The sequence below is a fragment of the Misgurnus anguillicaudatus genome, chromosome 5 (assembly GCF_027580225.2).
Source record: "Misgurnus anguillicaudatus chromosome 5, ASM2758022v2, whole genome shotgun sequence".
In the NCBI taxonomy this organism is placed as follows: domain Eukaryota; kingdom Metazoa; phylum Chordata; class Actinopteri; order Cypriniformes; family Cobitidae; genus Misgurnus; species Misgurnus anguillicaudatus.
The window spans coordinates 31333692-31358862 of NC_073341.2; the positions used below are offsets into that span (position 1 = coordinate 31333692).

Genomic DNA, 25171 nt, shown 5'->3' on the forward strand with positions numbered 1-25171 from the left:
TTCTGCTGAGCTTTGCTGCCTCATCCATTGAAGTGTCAGCTATATCTCACGCTCAAAGTACAGATTCTCCTCAACCGCTCCCTGAGGAAATGGTTAAATGTATTCCTGAAGACTCATAAAGACAATGAGAGCGAATTTTAGGCAAATATCTGTCTGTGAGCGTTATCGTGCCGTGCCTTCTTGCTCAAATCAGTAAAGCAAACTGGCATTAAAAGATTTTCTTGCAACTTCCTGTGAAATCATTCTTTTGAAATGTGAATTTAACCAGATACCGACTCCTTTAAAGGTATCTTTAAAGGTAAAGTTACCCTCTTTTGAGGTGAATTTCTTTTTCATCCCTCTTTTTCATGCAATTAAAGGGTAACCAGTGGCTCTCAAGCTTACAACAGTACCATAACAATGGTCTGCACTTTTTACGTCAGTCATTTGAGACCATTCTTTGTATAAGAAATAGTTTGAAGTAGGGGTGGGCGATATGACCAAAATCTTCTAGGATAGGATTCATTTTATATCATTATAACGATATGTATCACGGTAGAGTTTTTTATGTTTTAATAAGGTTTTTCTGTTATTAAAATATTTAATACTATAGAAATTTTCATAATTCTCACAAAAACCTTATACAAGCATAAAAAGAAGATAAAAACAAACAAAACTCAAGCTCTGTAAAGATAAACAGTCAATGATAAAGGGATGATAATAAATAATTATGTATGTATATATTTTTTTTATTTAAGGTAGAAAAGTGATTTAGTCAAGAGCAGTGAGAGATTTTCTCTTGCTGTTTGATGAACATGAGTAACAGACAGGAGCAAAATTAGGTAACTTCCCCTTTAAGACCGGATCCAATATACTGTTACACATGCGTTTTATCTTTTAGCTGTTCACTTTCTCTTAAGCCCTAAATGGTCGTGTTTATGAGGATACTTGCAAAAACAGGAATTTTGACGCATAAATGTATTTAAAGCGAAAAAGAGCGGGAAAAATGCTCACAAGCTAAATGAGCAACGGTTGCGTGACTTGCACGCTCCTCATAGACAGAAAGAGCAGCGGTTGCGCGACTTGCGCGCTCCTCACAGAAAGAGCAGCGGTTGCGCTACTTACGTGCTCCTCACAGACAGAAAGAGCAGCGGTTGCGCGACTTGCACGTTTCTCACAGGCAGAAAGAGCAGCGGTTGCACGACTTGCGCGACTTGCGCGCTCCTCACAGACAGAAAGAGCAGAGGTTGCACTACTTGCGCGCTCCTCACAGACAGAAAGAGCAGCGGTTGCGCGACTTGCGCGTTTCTCATAGACAGAAAGAGCAGCGGTTGCGCGACTTGAGCAATCCTCACATAAAGAGCAGCGGTTGCGCGACTTGCGCGTTTCTCATAGACAGAAAGAGCAGCGGTTGCGCGACTTGCGCGCTCCTCACAGAAAGAGCAGTGGTTGCGCTACTTGCGCGCTCCTCACAGACAGAAAGAGCAGCGGTTGCGCGACTTGCGCGCTCCTCACAGACAGAAAGAGCAGCGGTTGCGCGACTTGCGCGCTCCTCACAGACAGAAAGAGCAGCGGTTGCGCGACTTGCGCGCTCCTCACAGACAGAAAGAGAAGCGGTTGCGCGACTTGTGCGTTTCTCACAGACAGAAAGAGCAGTGGTTGCGCGACTTGCACGCTCCTCACAGACAGAAAGAGCAGCGGTTGCGCGACTTGCGCGTTTCTCATAGACAGAAAGAGCAGCGGTTGCGCGACTTGTGCACTCCTCACAAAAAGAGCAGCGGTTGCGCTACTTGCGCGCTCCTCACAGACAAAAAGAGCAGCGGTTGCGCGACTTGCGCGCTCCTCACAGACAGAAAGAGCAGCGGTTGCGCGACTTGCAATGCTCCTCACAGGCAGAAAGAGCAGCAGTTGCGCGACTTGCGCGCTCCTCACAGACAGAAAGAGAAGCGGTTGCGCGACTTGCGCGCTCCTCACACACAGAAAGAGCGCACGCATATAGATCTGTTGTCTGTGTTTCAATGGCTTAAAATAACTTGTTTTAAAACTGCAGTGCTTAAATACGTGTACAAATGTTACGTTTTCGTGAACATGTGCACAGGAGCGTAACGTGGGCACGTAACCTCGATAGAGCCGATAGTCCAAAATCTCTACCGGTTCACTAATTTCTACCAGTTAATCATGGCTACCGGTTTATCGCCCACCCCTAGTTTGAAGTGAATATAACCTTGTTCGCCGTAGCTCGTAATTCTCATCTTATTCACCCTTAGATGCATTACATCAAATTTACATTTATGCATTTGGCAGACGCTTTTATCCAAAGCGACTTACAGTGCAATAGAAACAATTTTTTTTTATCAGTATGCGTGTTCCCTTGGTTCGAACCCTTTACCTTTTGCGCTGCTTACGCAATGTTCTACCACTGAGCTATACCCGAAAATTCAAACCCATTAAACATATTGGTTCCTGTGTCTATTGATCGATGGCTACTTGTCCGCTATATACTGCAAGTTAAAAATATTATAAAAATATAAAATCATTTTTAGATGTACGATTCCTTTTAGAACGTACATCTATGGTGACCTGACATTTAAAAATGCGTAGTGCATGATTTATAGCTTAAGCCCATTTTCTAATTGTTTTAAAGTACAGAGGAAGTGTTTTTACTCTTACGCAAAAAATTTCATCCCTCATTTTCTGCAAGAAGCTGTAGTCAGTTGCGACTCGCAAGCGTTATTTACCTTTCGTATTTACTCAAGGGCAGAGGCATCAACCGTGAGTATTCCTGTTTAACAACCCTTGCCTTCTTGAAACTCTCTCCCTTTCGTAAAGGAAAACAGGATACAACTACAGAGCTCCGGTTACCATCCACTGTCACCCCAACACTTCCACTAAAACCATTCTGCACTCTCCATTTCACATGTGCCAGTGTGTGTTTACAGTCACCCTGTGTGTTGCTAATGGATGTGTCTTTGGATGTTTGCCCCACAGCCCGTGATGCTGATGAGCGTGAGAAGTGGATTCAAGCCTTAGAGGGAACGATTCTTCGTCACACCCTTCAGCAGGTAAGACCTTGACCACATGTACTGCATTCACCAACAAAGTTAGGTAACACACCCAAAATCTCCTTTAATAATGCGAACAACTACTTTAAGTTTTAATCTGGGCTCTTATTGGCTGTTTTTCCTTTAATGTTCAGCTTAAGTCATCTATTTCAAAAATAATATTTTAAAATAAAATGTTAACTTTCTAATAACAGAAATGAATCTGTTTGGCACAGGTATATTTTTGTGTACAAAAGAAATTTAAAGCATTTAACCATACACCATCAGATTAAATGATTTTTAAGATCATAGTTAACATTTCCGTCAAGTGTTTTGAAAACTATGACCAGTAGTATTGTGTATACAAACAAAGTAAAGTATTTTCTGAATAGTGATACTACCTGTCATCTAAATCATAAATGCTTCATGCCTTAAATTATCAATAGTAGTAAGAAAATCAGTTCTGTTTTCGATTTGTGCTAATTCTAGTACTTTCATTTTCTTACTAGTTTTTGTAATTTAGTCTTTATTTTTTTCTCCCAGTGTGGTTGTGCTTATATGCAAAGTAGCGTTCACATTTGTAGATCTGTTCTCTTAGTTCTTTTGTTCTGGTTCACGGTTCACTTACCGTACACTGGCTTTTTTTTTTTTTTTTACAGCAAACGGAACCTAAAGTCATAAGGATAAGGTCACTACTACAGTGAGGAAAATAAGTATTTGAGGGGTCTGAAATTGTCATTGTAGGTGCATGTCCACTGTGAGAGACATAATCTAAAAAAAAAAAAAATCCAGAAATCACAATGTGATTTTTTTTAAACTATTTATTTGTATGATACAGCTGAAAATAAGTATTTGTACACCTGAGAAAGTCAATGTTAATATTTGGTACAGTAGACTTTGTTTGCAATTACAGAGGTCAAACGTTTCCTGCAGTTTTTCACCAGGTTTGCACACACTGCAGGAGGGATTTTGGCCCACTCCTCCACACAGATCTTCTCTAGATCAGTCAGGTTTCTGGCCTGTCGCTGAGAAACATGAAGTTTGAGCTCCCTCCAAAGATTGCTACCACCTCCATGCTTCACAGTGGGGTTGGAGTTCTTGGGATGGTACTCATCATTCTTCTTCCTCCAATCACGTTTAGTGGGATTATGACCAAAAAGTTCTATTTTGGTCTCATCTGACCACATGACTTTCTCCCATGACTCCTCTTGATCATCCAAATGGTCATTGGCAAATTTAAGACGGGCCTGGACATGTGCTGGTTTAAGCAGGGGAACCTTCCGTGCCATGCATGATTTCAAACCATGACGTCTTAGTGTATTTCCAAGAGTAACCTTGGAAACAGTGGTCCCAGGTCTTTTCAGGTCATTGACCAGCTCCTCCCGTGTAGTTCTGGGCTGATTTCTCACCTTTCTTAGGATCATTGAGACCCCACGAGGTGGATCATGCATGGAGCCCCAGTCCGAGGGAGATTGACAGTCATGTTTAGCTTCTTCCATTTTCTAATGATTGTTCCAACAGTGGACCTGCTTGGCAATTTCCCCGTAGCCCTTTCCAGCCTTGTGGAGGTGTACAATTTTGTCTCTAGTGTCTTTGGACAGCTCTTTGGTCTTGGCCATGTTAGTAGTTGGATTCTTACTGATTGTATTGGGTGGACAGGTGTCTTTATGCAGCTAACGACCTCAAACAGGTGCATCTAATTTAGGATAATAAATGGAGTGGAGGTGGACATTTTAAAGGCAGACTAACAGGTCTTTGAGGGTCAGAGTTCAAGCTGATAGACAGGTGTTCAAGTACTTATTTGCAGCTGTATCATACAAATAAATAGTTGAAAAATCATATTATGTTTATGATTGTGTCTCTCACAGTGGACGTGCGCCTGCGATGACAATTTCAGACCCCTCTATGATTTCTAAGTGGGAGAACTTGCAAAATAGCAGGGTGATCAAATACTTATTTTCCTCACTGTAATTGTGTCCCCAGTGCTTTTATCAGCCTAGAAAATGTGAAAAAAAAAATATAACATGTGGTTTTGGTGAACCATTCTCTGCGGGCATGTGGAAGGAAATTGGTCGTTGGGGTGCGGCTCCCCTTGTGATGTCGGGGGGGGATAATACCACCCCTAAATCCAACCACAGCACTGCCATTTAGTGCAGAGATCAGCTCATTTGCAAGGACACACCCCAAAATGGCAAATTTTGCTCACACCTATAAAGTGACAATTTTAACATGTTATAATAAATTATCTATATGGTATTTTGAGCTGGACACAGAGATTTATTTTACATCTTGCGAAATGTCCCCTTCAAGGCAAAAAAATATACATTGTAGTTTCAGCAGTGTGCTTTTCCTTTAACAACGCATATAAACAACACATTTTTAATGATGGTTTGTTGAAGATTTACTTTGAAAAATCCAAATGCTATAAAAAGTGTGTGAGGTTATTAAATGAGTCTGATAAGCCCCATGTGACCCATTCTAACAGCTATAAACCAGGACAGGCTGAGAGAGACCGCATGCAGCTAAAGTTTCTCTCTCTTTTATACTCTTTATTTAAAAATATTCTCTTTCCCTTACTCTATCCATATCTGTGTTTTTTCCTTTGCTCTTCCTGCTCTTTCCTTTTTTAAATGCGCTGACTGGCAGCTGCGTGCACGTACACGCAGAGAGTCTGCAGTCATCCTGTCACATGATCTACTTAAGCCAATCACAGCTTTGCTTATTCAGCTAGTCCCTCCTGTGCAGCAGATAACAGATCCAATCACAGCGTTACGTTACAGCCCGTAATGTTAGTGCTTTTTTACTTCTGCCTTTGTTTTATTTTTAGAAAGTCTGTTTTCTCAGATCAGGAGTGGTTTACAGGACAGCTTTTAGTTGGTTTGCCGAAAAGCCAGTTGGTACTTGAAATATTGTCTCTCCTATTAAGGGGAAACATACAGGAAAGGGTGTGTGGCGGTAAATGGTGACAGATACAGAAAGTGTTTTGTGGAGAGGTTGGGTCAGATTTGGAAGTTTTTAGAAGAGGCATGTACCGCAATGGGAAATACCAAGTAAGTACCTTTGTTTTGCTAAAGTTCATCCATGCGTTTTAAATGGGTCACAAATGCATGTGTGCGCATGTAGGGCTGTGTTTACATGTGCAAGAATATGTGTGTGTTTTTATGAAGGTAGGAGGGTGTTTATTTTTTCAAAGAGAAAGAGAGAGGTCAAGTTTGTGTAGCTCAGATAAACTTTGACTCTACTTGTGATTTCAGATGGTTTAAAGCCATAACATAGGTTTGTTGTAAATAATGTGTCTCTGTTGACATAATTGAACGCTTGACTTTAAGTTAAATAGTCTGTTTTTAGTACGTGTTGTATTCATTGGAACTGCATTGGGATCAAAGACTTTCCTCTTGGAAACCATTGCCCGGCTCAAATTCTTGCTTTTGTTTACAAAGAAACAAGTCAAGTCAAATTTATTTATATAGTGCTTTTTACAATGTTTTATTGCTTTAAAGCAGCTATACAAGAAAGATAAAGAAAAAAATATTTTTTATTGATAATATATTATATAGTGTATATATGTGACCACAAAACCAGTCATAAGTCGCACGGGTATATTTGTAGCTATAGCCAACAATTTATTTAAAGGTGCAGTGTGTAATTTTTAGAAGCATCTTTTGACAGAAATGCAAAGTAATATACAAAACTATATTATCAGGGGTGTATAAAGACCTTTAATGAACCCTTATGTGTTTATTACCTTAGAACGAGACCTTTTTATCTACATACACCGAGGGTCCCCTTACATGGAAGTCGCCATTTTGGCCGCCATTTTTCTGGTTCTCAAACTTTTTCAGCATGTTGCCCCCCTTGTGTACGGTGCATTCCATTGCGGCCCCCCAAAAGAAAATTTAGGACATAAACAGTTCTAAAATGTAACATTTTAAATCAAAAAAACATATTAAATTATACCTAGTAGTGCTGTTGGTTAGTTGGCTTATTTTTTTTAGGTTTAATTACACAGAATGTCATAAAACTGAGGCCCCCCCTGGCACCATCTCGCGGCCCCCAGTTTGAGAACCACTGCATTAAAGGACAATTTCTTTTACTAAGTTGTCTCCGACGATGACATGTTTGTCCGGTGGCGGCTACTGTAGCTTCTCTATGTGTTTCAAAAGCGAGGGATGAGCCGTGGACTAAGCAGTTGGTTGCAATTCGCAACCTCACCACTAGATTTTGTTAAAATGTACACACTGCACCTTTATTGGGTCAAATTATCTATATTTTTATGCAAAAATTATTAAATATATAATTTTCCGTGAAGATAAATTACCGTAAATATATCAAAATTTATTTAACATTAGTAATATGTTTTGCTTTATTTGGGCCATTTTAAAGGTGATTTTCTCAATATTTGGATTTTTTGCTCTCTCAGATTCTAATAGTTGTATCTCAGCCAAATATTGTCCTATCCTAACAAACCATACATCAAATGAATGTTTATTGAAAGAGTGACATATTTAGGATTGTAGCTGGACCATTACAAGATAAGCTATATTAACATAGTTTACAAAACGCTAAACTAATCTCAACAGTCGCCCACAAAGCATGCCAAAGGGCGACAGCGGCAAGGAACCAAAACTTCACTTGTGGAGAAAAACACAGCGTTGTCTTGATGCTCTCTGCAGTTGGATTTCTCTCCTTGCGTTCAAAATCTTATACTGTAACAATATGTACCAAATTTGATGAGATACCTACTGCTTGACTGGTAAAACGGTATGTACTATATAATTGACTAAGATATTGTTAAACAAGTACAATTTCTCGTGGTCCATACTTCATTACAGTGATGTTTTTAATGTATTCAGTTTTTGAATTTTGTAGCTTCCATGACCATACGGGATAGAAATGGTTCCATCTAATGCATATTCGTTCGAGCACCTCTTGAGGTTAGGGAGTGATGTTTACTTACTGCACAGCTCTTACTCACTAGCTGGCCTCCATTACACTAAGAAATCTTGGAGGAAGCAGTAGACCAGTAGACCATCCATTATTTCTCACATATTTCTTACATGTTTTGGATATACTGTTCATTACGCATACAAGTTTTGTCGACTGTATAGGTTGGAAGTAGGCGATTTTGGAAGCAGGGTATGATTCAGACTGTAGGAGTGAGTCAATGGGAACAGCTTCCTATCTGCACTATCTATAATTGCAGCTGCCATGTAGATCTCAGTTAGCCTGAGCCATGGCTGCTGCTTCTGTCAGGCACAGGCTTGAAATAATAATGTAGCAGTCTCACAGGGTTCTGGCTTGCTTGTTAGGGAATGGTTGAGTAATTTATACATAAATATATGAAGAGTTTGGTTCCAAAATGCAATAAATCCATTTTGACTTATTTCTAGGGCTGGGTATCGATTCAGATGTTTTCAGATCGATTCAATTTCGATTCGCAAGCTATCAAATCGATTTGATTTCGATTCTCGATTCAATTTTCGATTCCGGTTCTCGGGACAGTTTTTATAATCGATTCTCGATTCAACTCAATGAATATAGATTTAATACAAATACTATATTAATAAAAAAGAACAGTGAACAGCAGTTTACAAGTGGGTAATTAATAAAAAGAAATTAAAAGCCACAACACTATCGTTGTCGTCTTGCTTGCGAAATTCAAAATGCTTCCATACCTCTTACTTTTTATGTGAAGGTGGCATCAACGGCGATGAAGCACCTAAAACTGCCATTTTAAGCACTGAATGAAAAAATGACAGGCTCCTTGGTAACATCGCGCAAGGCAAAAAAGAGGGTGACATCTAGTGTAGAAGACTAGTAATTAGATTAACGTTAATCTTACGTTCAATGTTTGCAGAAAAATATATGGAGAAAAATCGATTCTGCTCTTTGAGAATCGATTCTGAATCGACCACGTTTACAAAAAATTATTAATCGAAAAATCAATTTTTTTCCCAGCCCTACTAATTTCGGTGAAAATGTGAAGAAAGTGACATAATGAAAACCACTATTTTCTGTTACAAACTTTCACATAGCATCTTTAGGTTGTAATAACATTAAAAATTCAAATCCATACTTTGATTTTCAAAGATTTATTATAAAAACGAATAATTATTTCCACAAAATGCAATAAATCCACGTTTTTTCTTCAAAATGCTATAAATCTATTGAATCAATATATAAATGTGCATTCATTTTTGCCATGTTATATTTAGTCATTTAGTTGACTAGTTGTATACACTGATAAAAAAACATTAATGGCATTAATAAAAAAAAAAAAAACACTTACTTTGTCATATTAAGAACACTGTCATTGCTGCCGTTATCCTTGGGACGTCGTCGCTGAACGTTTTTGAGAGCGATCAGCTGTAAAATGTTTTGGTCCTGCTCGATTTTCGTTGACTTTGCGTAAAATTAGGGGTGGGCGATATGACCAAAATCTTCTATCACGATAGGATTAATTTTATATCATGATAACGATATGTATCACGGTAGAGTTTTTTTATGTTTTAATAAGGTTTAAATCTTTAATACTATAGAAATGTTCATAATTCTCACAAAAAAACATATACAAGCATAGAAAGAAGATAAAAACAAACAAAACTCAAGCTCTCTGAAGATAAACAGTCAATGATATAAAAATGATAATAAATAATTATGCCTGTATGTATAAGCCTACATATATTTTTATTTAACGTAGAAAAGTGATTTAATCAGGAGCAGTGAGAGATTTTCTCTCAATGCTGTTTGGTTAACACGAGTGACAGACAGCAGCAAAATTAGGTAACTTCCCCTTTAAGACCAAAGTCCGGATTCAATACACTGTTACACATGCGCTTTCTCTTTTAGCTGTTTACTTTCTCTTAAGACCTAACTGGTCGTGTTTATGAGGATGCTTGCAAAGATGGGAATTTTGACGCATATGTGTATTTAAGGCCAATAAAGCGTGAAAAATGCTCACGAGCTTAATGAGCAGCGGTCGCGCGACTTGCGCGCTCCTCACAGACAGAAAAAGCAGCGGCTTCGCGACTTGTCGCTCCTGACACACAGAAAGAACGCACACATACAGATCTGTTGTCAGTGTTTCAATGGCTTAAAATAACTTGTTTTAAAACTGCAGTGCTTAAATACGTGTACAAATGTTACGTTTTCGCAACCACGTGCACAGGAGCGTGACGTGGGCACGTAACCTCGAACGGTTGACAAATTTCTACCGGTTAATTATGTCTACCGGTTTATCGCCCACCCCTACGTAAAATAATGGAAAGTTTTTCATAAGATCCCCTGGGGTCAATGTGTTAGCATGACAGAAGCTTGATGCTGTTGTGTGAGAACAAGCAACAGCCAGCATTTTTCCTTCTCCCAAGTGCCTCTCGCGTAAATTATTCGTAAATTATTTGATTGCTTACGTTTCTTCCCCGCCACAGAAAACCACCAGAGGTTTGTCAATGTCATCAAAATCACTATTTAGTTTTTGTTTGTTTGTTAATCACGAAGTACGAAGTAAATGAGGAAAACTTGGATTCTGTGTGTATTAAAAGCGCCGCCATTGTTGTTTACAATGCATGGAATGGTGCGCTGTGATTTGTTGAGTGGATTCATTGCATTCTGCAAAGAAGGAGAACTGGCGTTTGTTGCGGTTTGGAAAAAAAGGGAGAGAAGATGACAGAATAACATGGTGGATATCGGATTTTGGATAAAATTAAAACTGTACTTTTATTACTGACCATATACAATAACGATTTTGGTGGTAACTAATTAAAACAAACTGTTTATCGCGTTTTGTAACCAAACTCTTCATATATTTATACATCCATTCACATATACATATAAACAGCCATTATACAAGGCTGGTGGAAGCAGTGGTGATGTCATAATGGCTCCAGGGTCAGAAGTCATGTTTTTTGCAGCTTAGGTGATTGGCTCAAAAAGTTTTGTGTGTCCATGAGCCAAGATAGCAAGCAAGCAAGCAGATAACGTCCCTTATGGCAGTGCTGACAATCAATCACATACTTGCATTGCCATGTGACTTTACACACTTGAGAGCAACATGTAAATCAAAAGGGTTTGTGCTGATATAGGCTGAATGTGCAGACTGAGTATTGCTTTGTCAGGAACCGTTTACCAATTTACTATTCACTCACTGTATAGCAAATAACATTTGAGTCCAATATATGGGAAAGAATGAATAAACCGTTTCAGACACTGATACCATGCATCGTGGACATTTTAACAATATAAACAGTAACACTATCCTGTATTGCCATCTGTGTGGCATTGTATCGTAAAATCACTACAAAACGATCAATACCAAATATATAGTGCACTTTATGGGAAACAGGGAGCGGTTTCGGACATAATTTATGTTTTAGGTGTGTGGCTATTCAATAACCCTGCTCTCATTGCTAAGGGTGTGTTTGATTTAATAGTATTACATTCTCACACACATTTATATCTCCAGTAATTCTTCTAGATGACAGGGGTACACATGACCTGTAGGTCAGCACAATCAGGCCACGCCTCCAGGGTGTTGAGTGGGAGGAGCTTGATTTTTATTCCATTTCCAAAGCAAAACATCTCTCTCATTTGCGGCTTTAATGGCATTTCTTTTAACTTTTAAGCACATGGTTTACATTGGTATACCCCAAACCTTTGATTTATGTGCAGGAGACGCTCCAGTCCTGTATAGTTTGGCCTATTTTTAGATTGTTTACTGTTTTGATTGTGGTAGCATGGGCGCTGGCTGCATATGGCTTTTCTTCATTTTCCTATGCAGTTCAGTTGCACGAATCTTCATCGCAAAGTAGTTCGCAGTATCTGGCGAGACCCAAAAATCACGGTAGGAAACCCCCGGTCAAGGGTTTTTATTTTGTGTTAACCAGAATCTGTTAGCATTGCTGTAGGTTTAAAGTCTGATTGTTGGCTAAGTTCAGAGTTTACTTCTAGCCTAAGGTTTGTTTGCAGATTCGCTCTGTGTAAAAGACAAATTGTGGTTGGTCTTTCTAAATGTTAGCACATTCTGATGCGTTACGGCAATATTCAAGATGTTATCGTTTTAAGGCAGCTTCATTTCTTTAAATTGGTGATCAGAGATTTTTTATCTTGGTTCATTTAACATTATTGTTTTATGCAAATTTTTAAGCTTTATCTTATAATTATGTTATAATGTTATATAAGTTATGTTTATGAGTTTTTGGGTATGCTAGTATTTGGTTGATGATCTTTGAATTCACTCATAATAGGTTGCACTCTCAAAACTCTTATGTTTCGTTCTGGTCCATGAATGGTTTAGATGTTTGGGTTGTTGAAGTGAAATCAATCCATGAAATCTTTTTATATGATTGATCTTGAAAGCATGCTGATCTTTTTAAAGGGTTTCTCAATTCTTTTACCGCAACCTTGAATTGCTTGATTCAGTTATGTTGAAAGAAAAGGAGAAATGTGTGCTCATGGAGATAACCTTACGAGGTTTATTAAAGTCCCCCTATGGTAAAAATCTAGTTTTTATTTTTGTTTATATGTCTATGTGACACTTTTAATAAAGTCATACTATGTGCAAATTCATCATTCAAAGTTTTTTTCTCCATAGAATTTTAGTTTTCCAAATACAGTTTTATAATCATGATTTGAAATCGACTTGGTTTCCTATGTCACAAATATCCAACCAATCACGTCAACACAGTTTAACGAGTGGATCAGGCATAGTCTGAGCCATAGATATTTATGTGCTGAAATGATCGCACTACCTGTGTTGGGGAAATTTACTTTTAAAAGTAATGCATTACAATATTACATTACTCCCAAAGTAGCTAATTGCGTTACCTAGTTACTTTTCATGTAAAGTTATGCTTATGTTACTTTTTAGTTAATTTTGCGTTAGTTTTTCTTGGCTGAGGCTTGATTTCTTTCAGGCCTTGAAGGTGTTTTTATGACTGAAAAGTTCTGCATTCAGAAATTGCATATTTCATCACAAAAATGTCGAGCTTTGGCCTGCCATCTCAGGTCCTGACTTAAACTGTTTCCAGACAGGCATGTACGCATAGAGTGCATAATGTGACTACGGTACGTTAGTTTAATTCAGTACATAATTTTTAATTGAATCAATTAAACTAAAAAAGTAACTTGCATTACTTTAAAAAAAGTAACTGAAATATTAATGTGTTAAAGATGGCAGCTTTTTACTCTGCTTCAGTGTAACTTTTTAAAACTCTGCAAGATAGACTCACATACACACACAGCAGTTTCCATACATCAATTGCATTCAATACTCCGACCCCTTTCATCACTTCAGCACTACTTTTTCCAAAAAAAGAAAACAAAAACCTAGAGACAGGAACAATTCTAAAATTAAGTTGATTTGACATGGAATGACCAGCATGTGTTCACCACTAATGTTTTAATCAACACTTCATTATCTCATTAACTTTAACACTGATTCAGTGTAAATTTAACACTCTGTAGAGTGGGACCATATATGCTCCCAGCGGTGTTAATTCAACACTGAGAGTTTTACTGTGTACATTTAAAAAGTAATGCGTTACTTTACTCATTACTTCAGAAAAGTAATATTATTACGTAATGCACGTTACTTGTAATGCGTTACACTGCGCAGCACTGATGCTGTAACTTTACTTCTACGACACAAGAATGTGCTGCTCACACGTGCATTGCTAACCTGTTAAGAGTACAGGTTGCACATAACGGCATAATCAGCAGCAAAAAAAAAAAAAAACTCATGAAATGCATTGTGAAACCATAGCCTCATTCACACAGCACTTTGGTCCCAGAAATACCCGTAAAATTGGCAGACAGGCTTCTGTGTGAATTCAATCACATCCCATAAATGTTCTGGGATTGCTCCCAGAAAGAGGACCTAGTAACATTCCCATAACATTCCCGGAAAGCCCTCTGTGTGAACAAGACAGAAACAATGCTGTAAGGGGCGTGTTTTCGCAACAATGAAGTTCAGCTCTTTAAAATTAGGGATTTACATTCACGACGAGAAATGTCTGCTGACTGGACTGAAGCAGAGATCGGGGAGCTCGTCACTATCTGCGCTGAAGCTGAGGGCATTCAGCAGCATAAAAAAGCATGTCACACGCTCATATGAACTTATAATAAAAAAAAATGCCCGGCATCATCGCAACAAGATGTTTCGTTTAGCTCTTCAAAACGGGGGTTTTAAATGCACATTAACAATCACGATGAGAAATGTCTGCAAACTGGAATGAAGCAGAGATCAGGGAGCTCATCAAATACCAGCATACTAGAACTTTATAGTCTTATCATAAACAAAAAATTCACATGAGTGGTGTCTGGAGAGAGAAATAATGGATAATAAACAAACTTTCTGGAGAAAAAACTACCAAGTACAGGTCATCTAATGTCTTTCCAGGAACCCACATTCAGATTTCAGAAAAATCATTGACAGTGTTAATGAACCAAAAATCAAACGATCCCCGGCAAATTGCGAATGCATTTCCAGTGTATTTTCCTTTATGTCTGCCAAATGTGGCATCTATGTGCGGATATGTCTTTGGTCTGAGCTTGTGCGATTAAGTGGAGGCGGGGACTAATTTGCATAGATCCACTTACTAAATGAGGCAAGGCTGTAAAGTTACATTCAAGCTATTTGTTTTCCTGTGTAAATATTATCACAGGAAAAAACTTTTACAAATGCTGTTTTGATGCTGAAAGATGAGTTTAAAGGGATAAAATGCTTATAGTAACACAGTCTCTGCTTACTTAATTTGATATACATTGTTGTAGCCATCACAGCATCTCTTTATTCTGTATAGGAGTTAAGTTTTAACTTTTAACTTTTCTCATGACCTGATCTCTGTTTAATTGTGTAATTCGGTTAAAGTTATAAAAAGAGAAAATGTAAACAGGCAGGGCACAGTTCTGCTCTGTCCACTGGTCTGTTTCCTCTCGAAAGCAGAACGTTACCGATTTCAAGACACCATGGAAGCTTTGATGTGCAGAGGAAACACTGAAACCTCTCTTTCTCACTTTCAATTGCAGGAGGCAGAAGCAGGATTCGTTCCCAGCGTTCAAGACTTTGACAAAAAGCTAGCCGAAGCAGACGCATATTTGCAGATTCTGATCGATCAATTAAAAGTACGTTTTTGAAGTATTTTATATGAAAAAAATTCACATTTCCTGTTTGTTTTTTTAAATTCCTTCACTTGTTGCATTTCTTTCTCAAGCTTTTTGATGAGAAGATTAAAGACAGCAAGGAAGATGAGTCACGCAGGGTAAGACATACGTTGTTTGTTTACACTGGCAATATACTCATTTGTACATTATGCATGTGATTTATTTTATGGAGTTTATGTGCATCTTTAAAATGACAGGCAGCTTGTACACCGTCAGAAAAAAAATGGTCAAAATATGGTCCCGGGGGCAGTACTCTTTAAAAAGATTTTAATACCATTTATTTTAATACCATTTAGGTATAGACCGTATCATCGGGCGCACGCGCGGTGACGCGATAAGCGTCTGGTCCGAACTTTACTTCTGGTTTCTGTTTGTTTAATGGTCTGATTAGTTGCTGAAACTGAACTCTTAAACAAATACCTCGTCAAAAATAACAAATGTTTTGCGTTCCTATGTAATCTACGTGTTGTTTTTTTGCTTGTTATATAAATAAACTACTTTAAAAGGACTTGTTGTTATTTATTCTTCGCGGAGTTTACCGGAAGTTACGTGATGACCACGAAAGCCGCGTGTTTATGTTGTTACTGTCCATAGATATGTATAAGTTTGTTACCAATATTTATCTTTTGAGGTACTAATTTGAACTATTTAGGCGCTATGGTGTATTTGTTTTGAAAGGGTACTGCTTGGGACCTTTTTATGTGTATGAAATGGCCTTTTTTTAAATATACGGTCCACATAACAAATATTATGCAAATGATTTAAATCTGGGGCTGACACATTACCATTCTCCTCCCTTATTAAAATGATATAATTATAATTTGTGTATGTGTTGTGTGTGTTTGTATATGTGTAATTACATAAACATTCACAATTATATAGTGTAGAATAGAGCTGAGCAATATACTATTGCGAAATGTCAACCGCAACAGATTTTTCGATTGCATTGTGTACTGTGGTATGTAAATAGTAAGTGCGCGTGGCCAGCTGTCACACAGATAAAGAAGACACACAAATGGATTACACAAATGTTGTTACCATGAAATAAAATTAATCATTACATGAAACAGATTTTTGGTCAAACCACTCACCTTTATTTTAAAGGAAAACACCAGTTTTCAATATTTTACTATGTTCTTACCTATCTTTTTTCAATGTGTGCGCTTTTAATCTTCGTACAATGCTTTGTGAATGTGTTAGCATTTAGCTTAGCCCCATTCATTCCAATGGCTCCAAACAGGAATGAATTAATAAGCCACCAAACACTTCCATGTTTCCCTATTTAAAGACTGTTACATGAGTAGTTACAGTAAGTATGGTGGCACGAAATAAAACTTTTGTTTGGAGCCATAGGAATAAATGGGGCTACGCTAAATGCTAACATATTCACGAAGTGCTGTACAAAGATTAAAAGTGCACACATTGAAAAAAGATAGGTATGTATTAATTCATCTAAGTTGGGGTAAGAAAAGTAAAATATTAAAAAACTGTGGTGTTTTCCTTTAAGATGTGCTAAGCTTTTACAAAATTGCTGCAATCTGTGTATGACTTAAAACAAAAGATTTTAAAATTTCGTTTCTGCTTTTATAAAGGCTTGTTAAAGATGCATGTATTGTGGTCTTATTTGAGGGAATTTCACAGTTTTAACTCTTTATTTCTCTTCTATTTTCTTATCCGCAGAAAATCGAGAACCTGAAGGATACGACTTGTGTAAGACCGTCTGCACCTTCACCCTGCTTATGCCTCTAAATTTGGTTGCAGAATGCGTTTTCATTTCTTGTTTTTTGTTTTGTAGACTATGATAGAGTCCATCAAACATTGTATCGTACTGCTGCAGATTGCCAAGGTAAAACGCTCGTCTTTATGGTTCGTGTTACATGCCCTCGTGTTTTGTTTGTGACCGTGCTCATGTGCCAATGCTGTGCAAACCCAACCTGTAATTTTCCACAACCCAGTTAATGTTTATTTTGGCCAGATTATGTGCATTCCAGTAGTTATCATATTAATGGTTTGGAGTGGTGATTCGTATGCACACCAAGTGATTCAGGAAGTTAAAAATACCACAAGTGACCTTTGTTATTGTCTCAGTAATGAAAGAAAACAATCTGTGAAGGTCATTTGAACAAGATTTGAGAGTTTTTCTTTTTAACTTATGTGCCTTTGGAGTTTTATTTCTCAATTTGTGTTTTCTTTTTTAAAATTTTAAGGATCAAAGTAACGAACAGCAACACGCAAACGGACTGCTAGTAAGTTTTGACGTTCCTCAGCAGTTAACTAGTTTAAATGAAACAGTCCTTCTTTTCTTTTCCATTGAAATCATATTTTCACTTGAATAAAACTAATTCGAGATTTGCATGAGATTGATCTGATCACGTCAGCTCTATCTCGCTATCTCTCTTTTCGTTTTTTCACTCTTTCTCACTCTTCCTGTTGGGACATTTCTTGCCCTTTACTTACGGTACGAATGGCAGTAATTTAGTAACAAATTGACGTGACATTGAACCAAACTGTTCCAGCCTTGTAAGCTTAAAATATGCACATAAATTCACACAGAATAACTGTTAACTATCCATTGTCATACATACTATTGAACCATGTAGGACAAATAGATGGCTTGTTACGACCTACCCGCAGGCTTTCATTGGGTTAATAGCCGTCAGGGTAGCGTAAAATACAATTATATTTAACCTCTCTTAAAGACTTGTAACTTATTTATTGTGTCTGTCTATTTGACTGCCGTGTATCTTTGCCACTGAATCATTTTTATACATTGATTTAATCTGGTTCTATTGTTTATGTATATCCAGCAGAGCTTTGCTGCAACAGCCTCTATCGCAGTCACATTGGTGTTGTGATTTAATCCTTTTCAGAAAAGCCCCTCCAAATCTCATTCCTGACAGTCACACTCATTTCCCTGCATATCTTGATTTCTGGGTGGAGTTACCTCAATGCTGTGTCTTGTTGCCTGGTGCATTATGGGTATAGAATTGTCATCTCTCCACCTCGCTGCCTATTCGGTGCACGCATTTAGACTTATAGGCTTGTTGTCGTGGAAGCATAGCTTCATAGCCTCCTATCTGAGTCACTGTCGACTGACAGATGCTCAGTGTTTGTTTACCATATGGCAGAGATTGACCCGTAGCGATTTTGTGCAATGACAGAATCAGTGTGACGGACACAAGCCACAGCTGAGAGGTAGCTCAAATTGACACAGTTCATTAGAAAGCAGTGAATGTGATTTACTTCTATTCTTTCTCTTGATATATTAAGCTCCATCTGTTAAATAAGTGCTTTTGCCAAATGAAATGAAATGCTTGAATATGATCCATGTTCCGGTGGTCAGTTTGGCCACTAGTCAGACCAATAAACAAACACAGACCAGCACGTTACGGTCTGATTAACTGTGTATTTCTGATTGTTGATTATTTCGCTGATTTCATGTTGTCTCGAACAATAAATGACTTGTTTTTACAGTTTTATATAAAATATAAATGCTTAAAGGTGCAGTGTGTACATTTTGGAACCAATGGCTCAGTCCACCGCTCACCCCTCCCTTTTGAAGCACATAGAGAAGCTACGGTGGCAGGACAAAGATGTCACCGTCTGAGACAGCTGAGAGTAGCCAGTCAAGCAATGACGTTAATATAGTAACGTTGTAAAGCAGTTTGTACATTTAGGGCTACTGTAAAAACATGGCGTTGCAAAATGGCGACTTTCCATGTAAGGAGGTTCTAGCTAGAGGGATACAGATACGGCCAGTTCTCGCGAGATGTTAGGTTTAGGGTTAGGTTTGGTGGTAGGATTAGGATGAAAAACAATGATTTGGCTAGATAGGATACAGCTACAGCCTAAATCCTGTGAAATGTTGGGTTTAGGGTTAGGTTTGGTGGTAGGATTAGGATAGAAAACAACGATTTTGGCTAGATAGGATATAGCTATGGCCTAAATCCTGTGAAATATTGGGTTTAGGGTTAGGTTTGGTGGTAGGATTAGGATAGAAAACAACGATTTTGGCTAGATAGGATACAGCTACGGCCTAAATCCTGTGAAATGTTGGGTTTAGGGTTAGGTTTGGTGGTATGATTAGGATGAAAAACAACGATTTTGGCTAGATAGGATACTGCTACGACCTAAATACTGTGTAATGTTGGGTTTAGGGTTAGGTTTGGTGCTAAAATTAGGATAAAAAAACAACGATTTTGGCTAGATAGGATACAGCTATGGCCTAAATCCTGTGAAATGTTGGGTTTAGGGTTAGGTTTGGTGGTAGGATTAGGATAGAAAACAACGATTTTGGCTAGATAGGATACAGCTACGGCCTAAATCCTGTGAAATATTGGGTTTAGGGTTAGGTTTGTGGGTAGGATTAGAATGAAAAACAATGATTTTGGCTAGATACGATACAGCTACGGCCTAAATCCTGTGAAATGCTGGGTTTATGGTTAGTTTTGGTGGTAGGATTAGGATAGAAAACAAAGATTTTGGCTAGATAGGATACAGCTACGGCCTAAATCCTGTGAAATATTGGGTTTAGGGTTAGGTTTGGTGGTAGGATTAGGATAGAAAACAACGATTTTGGCTAGATAGGATATAGCTATGGCCTAAATCCTGTGAAATATTGGGTTTAGGGTTAGGTTTGGTGGTAGGATTAGGATAGAAAACAACGATTTTGGCTAGATAGGATACAGCTACGGACTAAATCCTGTGAAATGTTGGGTTTAGGGTTAGGTTTGGTGGTAGGATTAGGATGAAAAACAACGATTTTGGCTAGATAGGATACAGCTATGGCCTAAATCCTGTGAAATGTTGGGTTTAGGGTTAGGTTTGGTGGTAGGATTAGGATGAAAAACAACGATTTTGGCTAGATAGGATACAGCTACGGCCTAAATCCTGTGAAATGTTGGGTTTAGGGTTAGGTTTGGTGGTAGGATTAGGATGAAAAACAACGATTTTGGCTAGATAGGATACAGCTATGGTCTAAATCCTGTGAAATGTTGGGTTTAGGGTTAGGTTTGGTGGTAGGATTAGAATAGAAAACAACGATTTTGGCTAGATAGGATACAGCTACGGCCTAAATCCTGTGAAATGTTGGGTTTAGGGTTAGGTTTGGTGGTAGGATTAGGATGAAAAACAATGATTTTGGCTAGATAGGATACAGCTACGGCCTAAATCCTGTGTAATGTTGGGTTTATGGTTAGTTTTGGTGGTAGGATTAGGATAGAAAACAACGATTTTGGCTAAATAGGATACAGCTACGGCCTAAATCCTGTGAAATATTGGGTTTAGGGTTAGGTTTGGTGGTAGGATTAGGATGAAAAACAATGATTTGGCTAGATAGGATACAGCTACAGCCTAAATCCTGTGAAATATTTGGTTTAGGGTTAGGTTTGGTGGTAGGATTAGGATAGAAAACAAAGATTTTTGCTAGATAGGATACAGCTATGGCCTAAATCCTGTGAAATGCTGGGTTTAGGGTTAGGTTTGTGGGTAGGATTAGGATGAAAAACAACGATTTTGGCTAGATAGGATACAGCTACGGCCTAAATCCTGTGAAATGTTGGGTTTAGGGTTAGGTTTGGTGGTAGGATTAGGATGAAAAACAACGATTTTGGCTAGATAGGATACAGCTATGGCCTAAATCCTGTGAAATGTTGGGTTTAGGGTTAGGTTTGGTGGTAGGAATAGGTTGTAAAACCACGTGTTTTGATAGTTCGGATACAGCTATGTCCTAAATCCTGTGAAATGTTGGGTTTAGGGTTAGGTTTGTCGGTAGGATTAGAATAGAAAACAACGATTTTGGCTAGATAGGATACAGCTATGGCCTAAATCCTGTGAAATGTTGGGTTTAGGTTTAGGTTTGGTGGTAGGATTAGGATGAAAAACAATGATTTTGGCTAGATAGGATACAGCTACGGCCTAAATCCTGTGAAATATTGGGTTTATGGTTAGTTTTGGTGGTAGGATTAGGATAGAAAACAACGATTTTGGCTAAATAGGATACAGCTACGGCCTAAATCCTGAGAAATATTGGGTTTAGGGTTAGGTTTGGTGGTAGGATTAGGATAGAAAACAAAGATTTTGGCTAGATAGGATACAGCTACGGCCTAAATCCTGAGAAATATTGGGTTTAGGGTTAGGTTTGGTGGTAGGATTAGGATAGAAAACAAAGATTTTTGCTAGATAGGATACAGCTATGGTCTAAATCCTGTGAAATGTTGGGTTTAGGTTTGGTGGTAGGATTAGGATGAAAAACAACGATTTTGGCTAGATAGGATACAGCTACGGCCTAAATCCTGTGAAATGTTGGGTTTAGGGTTAGGTTTGGTGGTAGGATTAGGATGAAAAACAACGATTTTGGCTAGATAGGATACAGCTACGGCCTAAATACTGTGAAATGTTGGGTTCAGGGTAAGGTTTGGTGGTAGGATTAGGATAGAAAACAATGATTTTGGCTAGATAGCATACAGCTATGGCCTAAATCCTGAGAAATGGTGGTTTAAGGGTTAGGTTTCGTGGTACGATTAGGATAGAAAACAACGATTTTGGCTAGATAGGATACAGCTACGGCCTAAATACTGTGAAATATTGGGTTTAGGGTTAGGTTTGTGGGTAGGATTAGGATGAAAAACATCGATTTGGGCTTGCTAGGATACATCTACGGCATACATACTGTGAAATGTTGGGTTTAGTGTTAGGTTTGGTGGTAGGATTAGGATGAAAAACAATGATTTTGGCTAGATAGGATACAGCTACGGCCTAAATCCTGTGAAATATTGGGTTTAGGGTTAGGTTTGTGGGTAGGATTAGGATGAAAAACAACGATTTGGGCTAGATAGGATACAGCTACGGCCTAAATCCTGTGAAATGTTGGGTTTAGGGTTAGGTTTGTGGGTAGGATTAATATGAAAACAGCACTGATGAGATTTTATCCATAGCTGTATCCCTTCTAGCCACATCCCATGGTGCATATAGCTAGAAATGGCTCATTCTAAGTAATAAAAACATAAGGGTTGATTATGAAAACATAGTTATCTATATTTTATCGCATTTCTGTCAATAGATACTCCTTAAATTTACACACTGCATCTTTAAGTGTCCACTATAAAATATGCCCTGTATGGAAAGAATAGTAATATCTAGAAATGAAACATCCAATTACACACCCACCAAACAATAGACTTTAATTCTTCTGTAAAACATGAACGTTTACATTTTACAGAATATTCTGGCTGCTTTATACCAGCTGCCAGGATCTCCCATTTATTTCCCAGTAACTCCATCACAATTGCTAGATGGTCTACTGGAAAGTCCAGTGATAGTCAAATTGGACGTTGGAAATTTGTAGGGTGCATTTTTAACGTGTTCCTATGAGAGCTGTGTTTTGTATCACGTCTGTGGTTCTCCACAGAGCACCATAAACCCAGTAGATGGGGTATACCATCCCTCCCCGCTCAACTCCTCTGTAGTCACTTCCAGTGCCATGCCAACACAGACCACCCTCCCCACAGGTGAGCTCTCTCTCTGTCTTCTTAAAAAGCTCTTTGGTTATAAACATCTGTGTATTAGTTGTCCACTGATTTAAAAACTCAAACATTAGATTTGGTTTGCAAATTTTGTGTGGGTTTTTTCAGAAGGTCATATGAGGGGTGTGTCTGTGTGTGTTCATTCACAGATGGAGCTCAGCTGTGTAAAATGGACCAGAGGCCTTCTTCTTTACCCATGGGCCCTGTTGTCACGGTGATGGGCAGCCTTCAGACCCCTACTCCTACCAGTACAGGTACGAACTACTGACCAGCTAGCCATTAAAGAAAGTGTAATAATTTAGGAAAAAAACAAAACAGAAAATATGAGGAAAAATAGACAGGATAAAAATTTTGCTAAACTCAATGACAATTTCTCTGTTGTTTCATGGTTATTAAATTCCGTTTGAGAAAGTATATTTGTTACAATATGATATGTCAATATCCGAGTTACAAAAATCAGACTTGCCTTGAATGATTTTTGTTTTTTTCTTCATTATTTATGAGTTACTTTTTTATGAGTTACGTACAAATTAGTTTTGTAGATGTGAACACAGTTTAAAGGATTAGTCTATTTTCTTAAAAAAAAAATGCAGATAATTTACTCCACCATGTCATCCAAAATGTTGATGTCTTTCTTTGTTCAGTCGAGAAGAAATTATGTTTTTTGAGGAAAACATTCCAGGATTTTTCTCATTTTAAAGGACCCCAACACGTAACAGTTTTAATGCAGTTTAAAATGGCAGTTTCAAAGGACACTAAACAATCTCAAACGGGGCATAAGGGTCTTATCTAGCGAAGCACTTGTCATTTTTGGCAAGAAAAATAAAAAATATGCACTTTTAAACCACAACTTGTCTTCCTCCGGCTGTGTGACGCGCCAGTGCGACCTCACGTAATGCGTCATCACGTCAAAAGATCACAGATGAGGTATGTGAAACAACACCCCAGTGTTTACAAGTGTGGAGAAAGAGGACCGTTCTGACGTTGTTGTATGTCGAATGATAATAATGAATGTCTTTGTGTCAGCCTTTCCACGGCATTACGCAATTACTTGAGGTCACGCTGGCTTGTAACACAGCTGGAGGATGACAAAAAGTTGTGGTTTAAAAGCATATTTTTTATTTTTCTTGCCAAAAATGACAATCATTTCACTAGATAAGACCCTTATGCCTCGTTTGGGATCGTTTAGAGTCCTTTAAAACTCTTTTGAAACTGCATTAAAACTGTTAAGTTTCGGGGTCCATTAAAGTCAATTAAAATGAGAAAAATCCTGCAATGTTTTCCTGAAAAAACATAATTTCTTCTCGACTAAAAAAAAGAAAAACATCAACATTTTGGATGACATGTACTTTAAATGTAGTTTATTTATATAACAAGCAAAATAAACAAAAAGTAGATTACCTAGGAAACCAAAACATTTGTTATTTTCGACGAGGTATTTGTTCAAGGGTTCAGTATAGCAACTAGTCAGACCATTAAAAAAAACTGAAACCGGAAGTAAAGTTCAGACCAGACGCATATTGCATTACCGCATATGTGTCCGATGTAACAGTCTATAGCAGTGGTATCCAAACTTTTTCAGCATGCGGCCCACCTTGTGTACAGTGCATTTTTTTGCGCCCCCCAAAAGAAAATTTATGACAAAAAACAGTTTTGAAATGTAATATTTTAATTAAACAAAACATATAAAATTATACCTAGTAGTGCTGTTGGTTAGTTGGCTGATTAGTTTTTAGGTTTAATTACACAGAATTCATGATAAATGAATGTATTTTATAAAATGTCATAAAACTGGGGCCCCCCTGGCACCATCTCACGGCCCCCAGTTTGAAAACCACTGGTCTATAGCATGGCACTGGTAACGGCAAGGCTATGGGTTTCATTGTCAGGAAATGCATTTCATTTAAAGAGCACCTATCGTCCGATTCACGGTTTTAAATTTCCTTTGGTGTGTAAGTGTGTATTAATAAATGTTAATGATAAGCAAAAGATACAAACCCCAAAGTAAACAATGAAGCGAGTTATCGTCTCCAAAGTAAATCTCTTTTCTTGGACTACAACAAACAGAAACACATGTTTTGTAGGCAACAGTTTACTTCCTGGGATTGGTGATGTAGACAAGGCCGACATTATCATAATTCCTCACGCTTCGACTCACAGCCTGTAAGTTAACTCCTGTTAGCAACCCAATCTTTCAAACATGGTAAGGAGCGTCACGTTTCCGGCTGACGTCAGTATTCAGGTATTTAGGCCAATCACAACGTATGGATAAGCTGGACACATATCTTTCAGGGGTGCAAACTTGTCACCTTTCGGCGAAATTCGCCGTTTTTGATCCAAAATAGGTCATTCTTGTGATTCGTCTAGATCCGATGAGTTTTTGAAAATGAGGGGTGAGGGGGGTCTGCGACATGGTAGCAGTAAATGAAATTATGAAAATCATGTCCAGCTATTGTGGTAACGATGTCA

General features: G+C 38.1%; 1 protein-coding gene across 6 annotated transcripts in view; it reads left to right on the forward strand.

The window, feature by feature from the left end:
* Positions 1-25171, forward strand: part of osbpl9 (oxysterol binding protein-like 9) — a 48826-nt gene that overhangs the window by 11771 nt on the left and 11884 nt on the right. For 3 of the 6 annotated variants that reach the window (XM_055167635.2, XM_055167637.2, XM_055167639.2), the window contains 8 exons: positions 2968-3041; positions 15045-15140; positions 15230-15277; positions 16860-16889; positions 16975-17025; positions 17387-17425; positions 22588-22687; positions 22852-22956. In XM_055167635.2, coding sequence (XP_055023610.2) covers positions 2968-3041; positions 15045-15140; positions 15230-15277; positions 16860-16889; positions 16975-17025; positions 17387-17425; positions 22588-22687; positions 22852-22956 — 543 coding nt within the window. Of the gene's footprint in view, positions 1-2967; positions 3042-5824; positions 6071-11838; positions 11860-15044; positions 15141-15229; positions 15278-16859; positions 16890-16974; positions 17026-17386; positions 17426-22587; positions 22688-22851; positions 22957-25171 lie in introns of those variants that run through there. The other 3 variants (XM_055167638.2, XM_073868013.1, XM_055167636.2) reach the window with 3 other exon arrangements.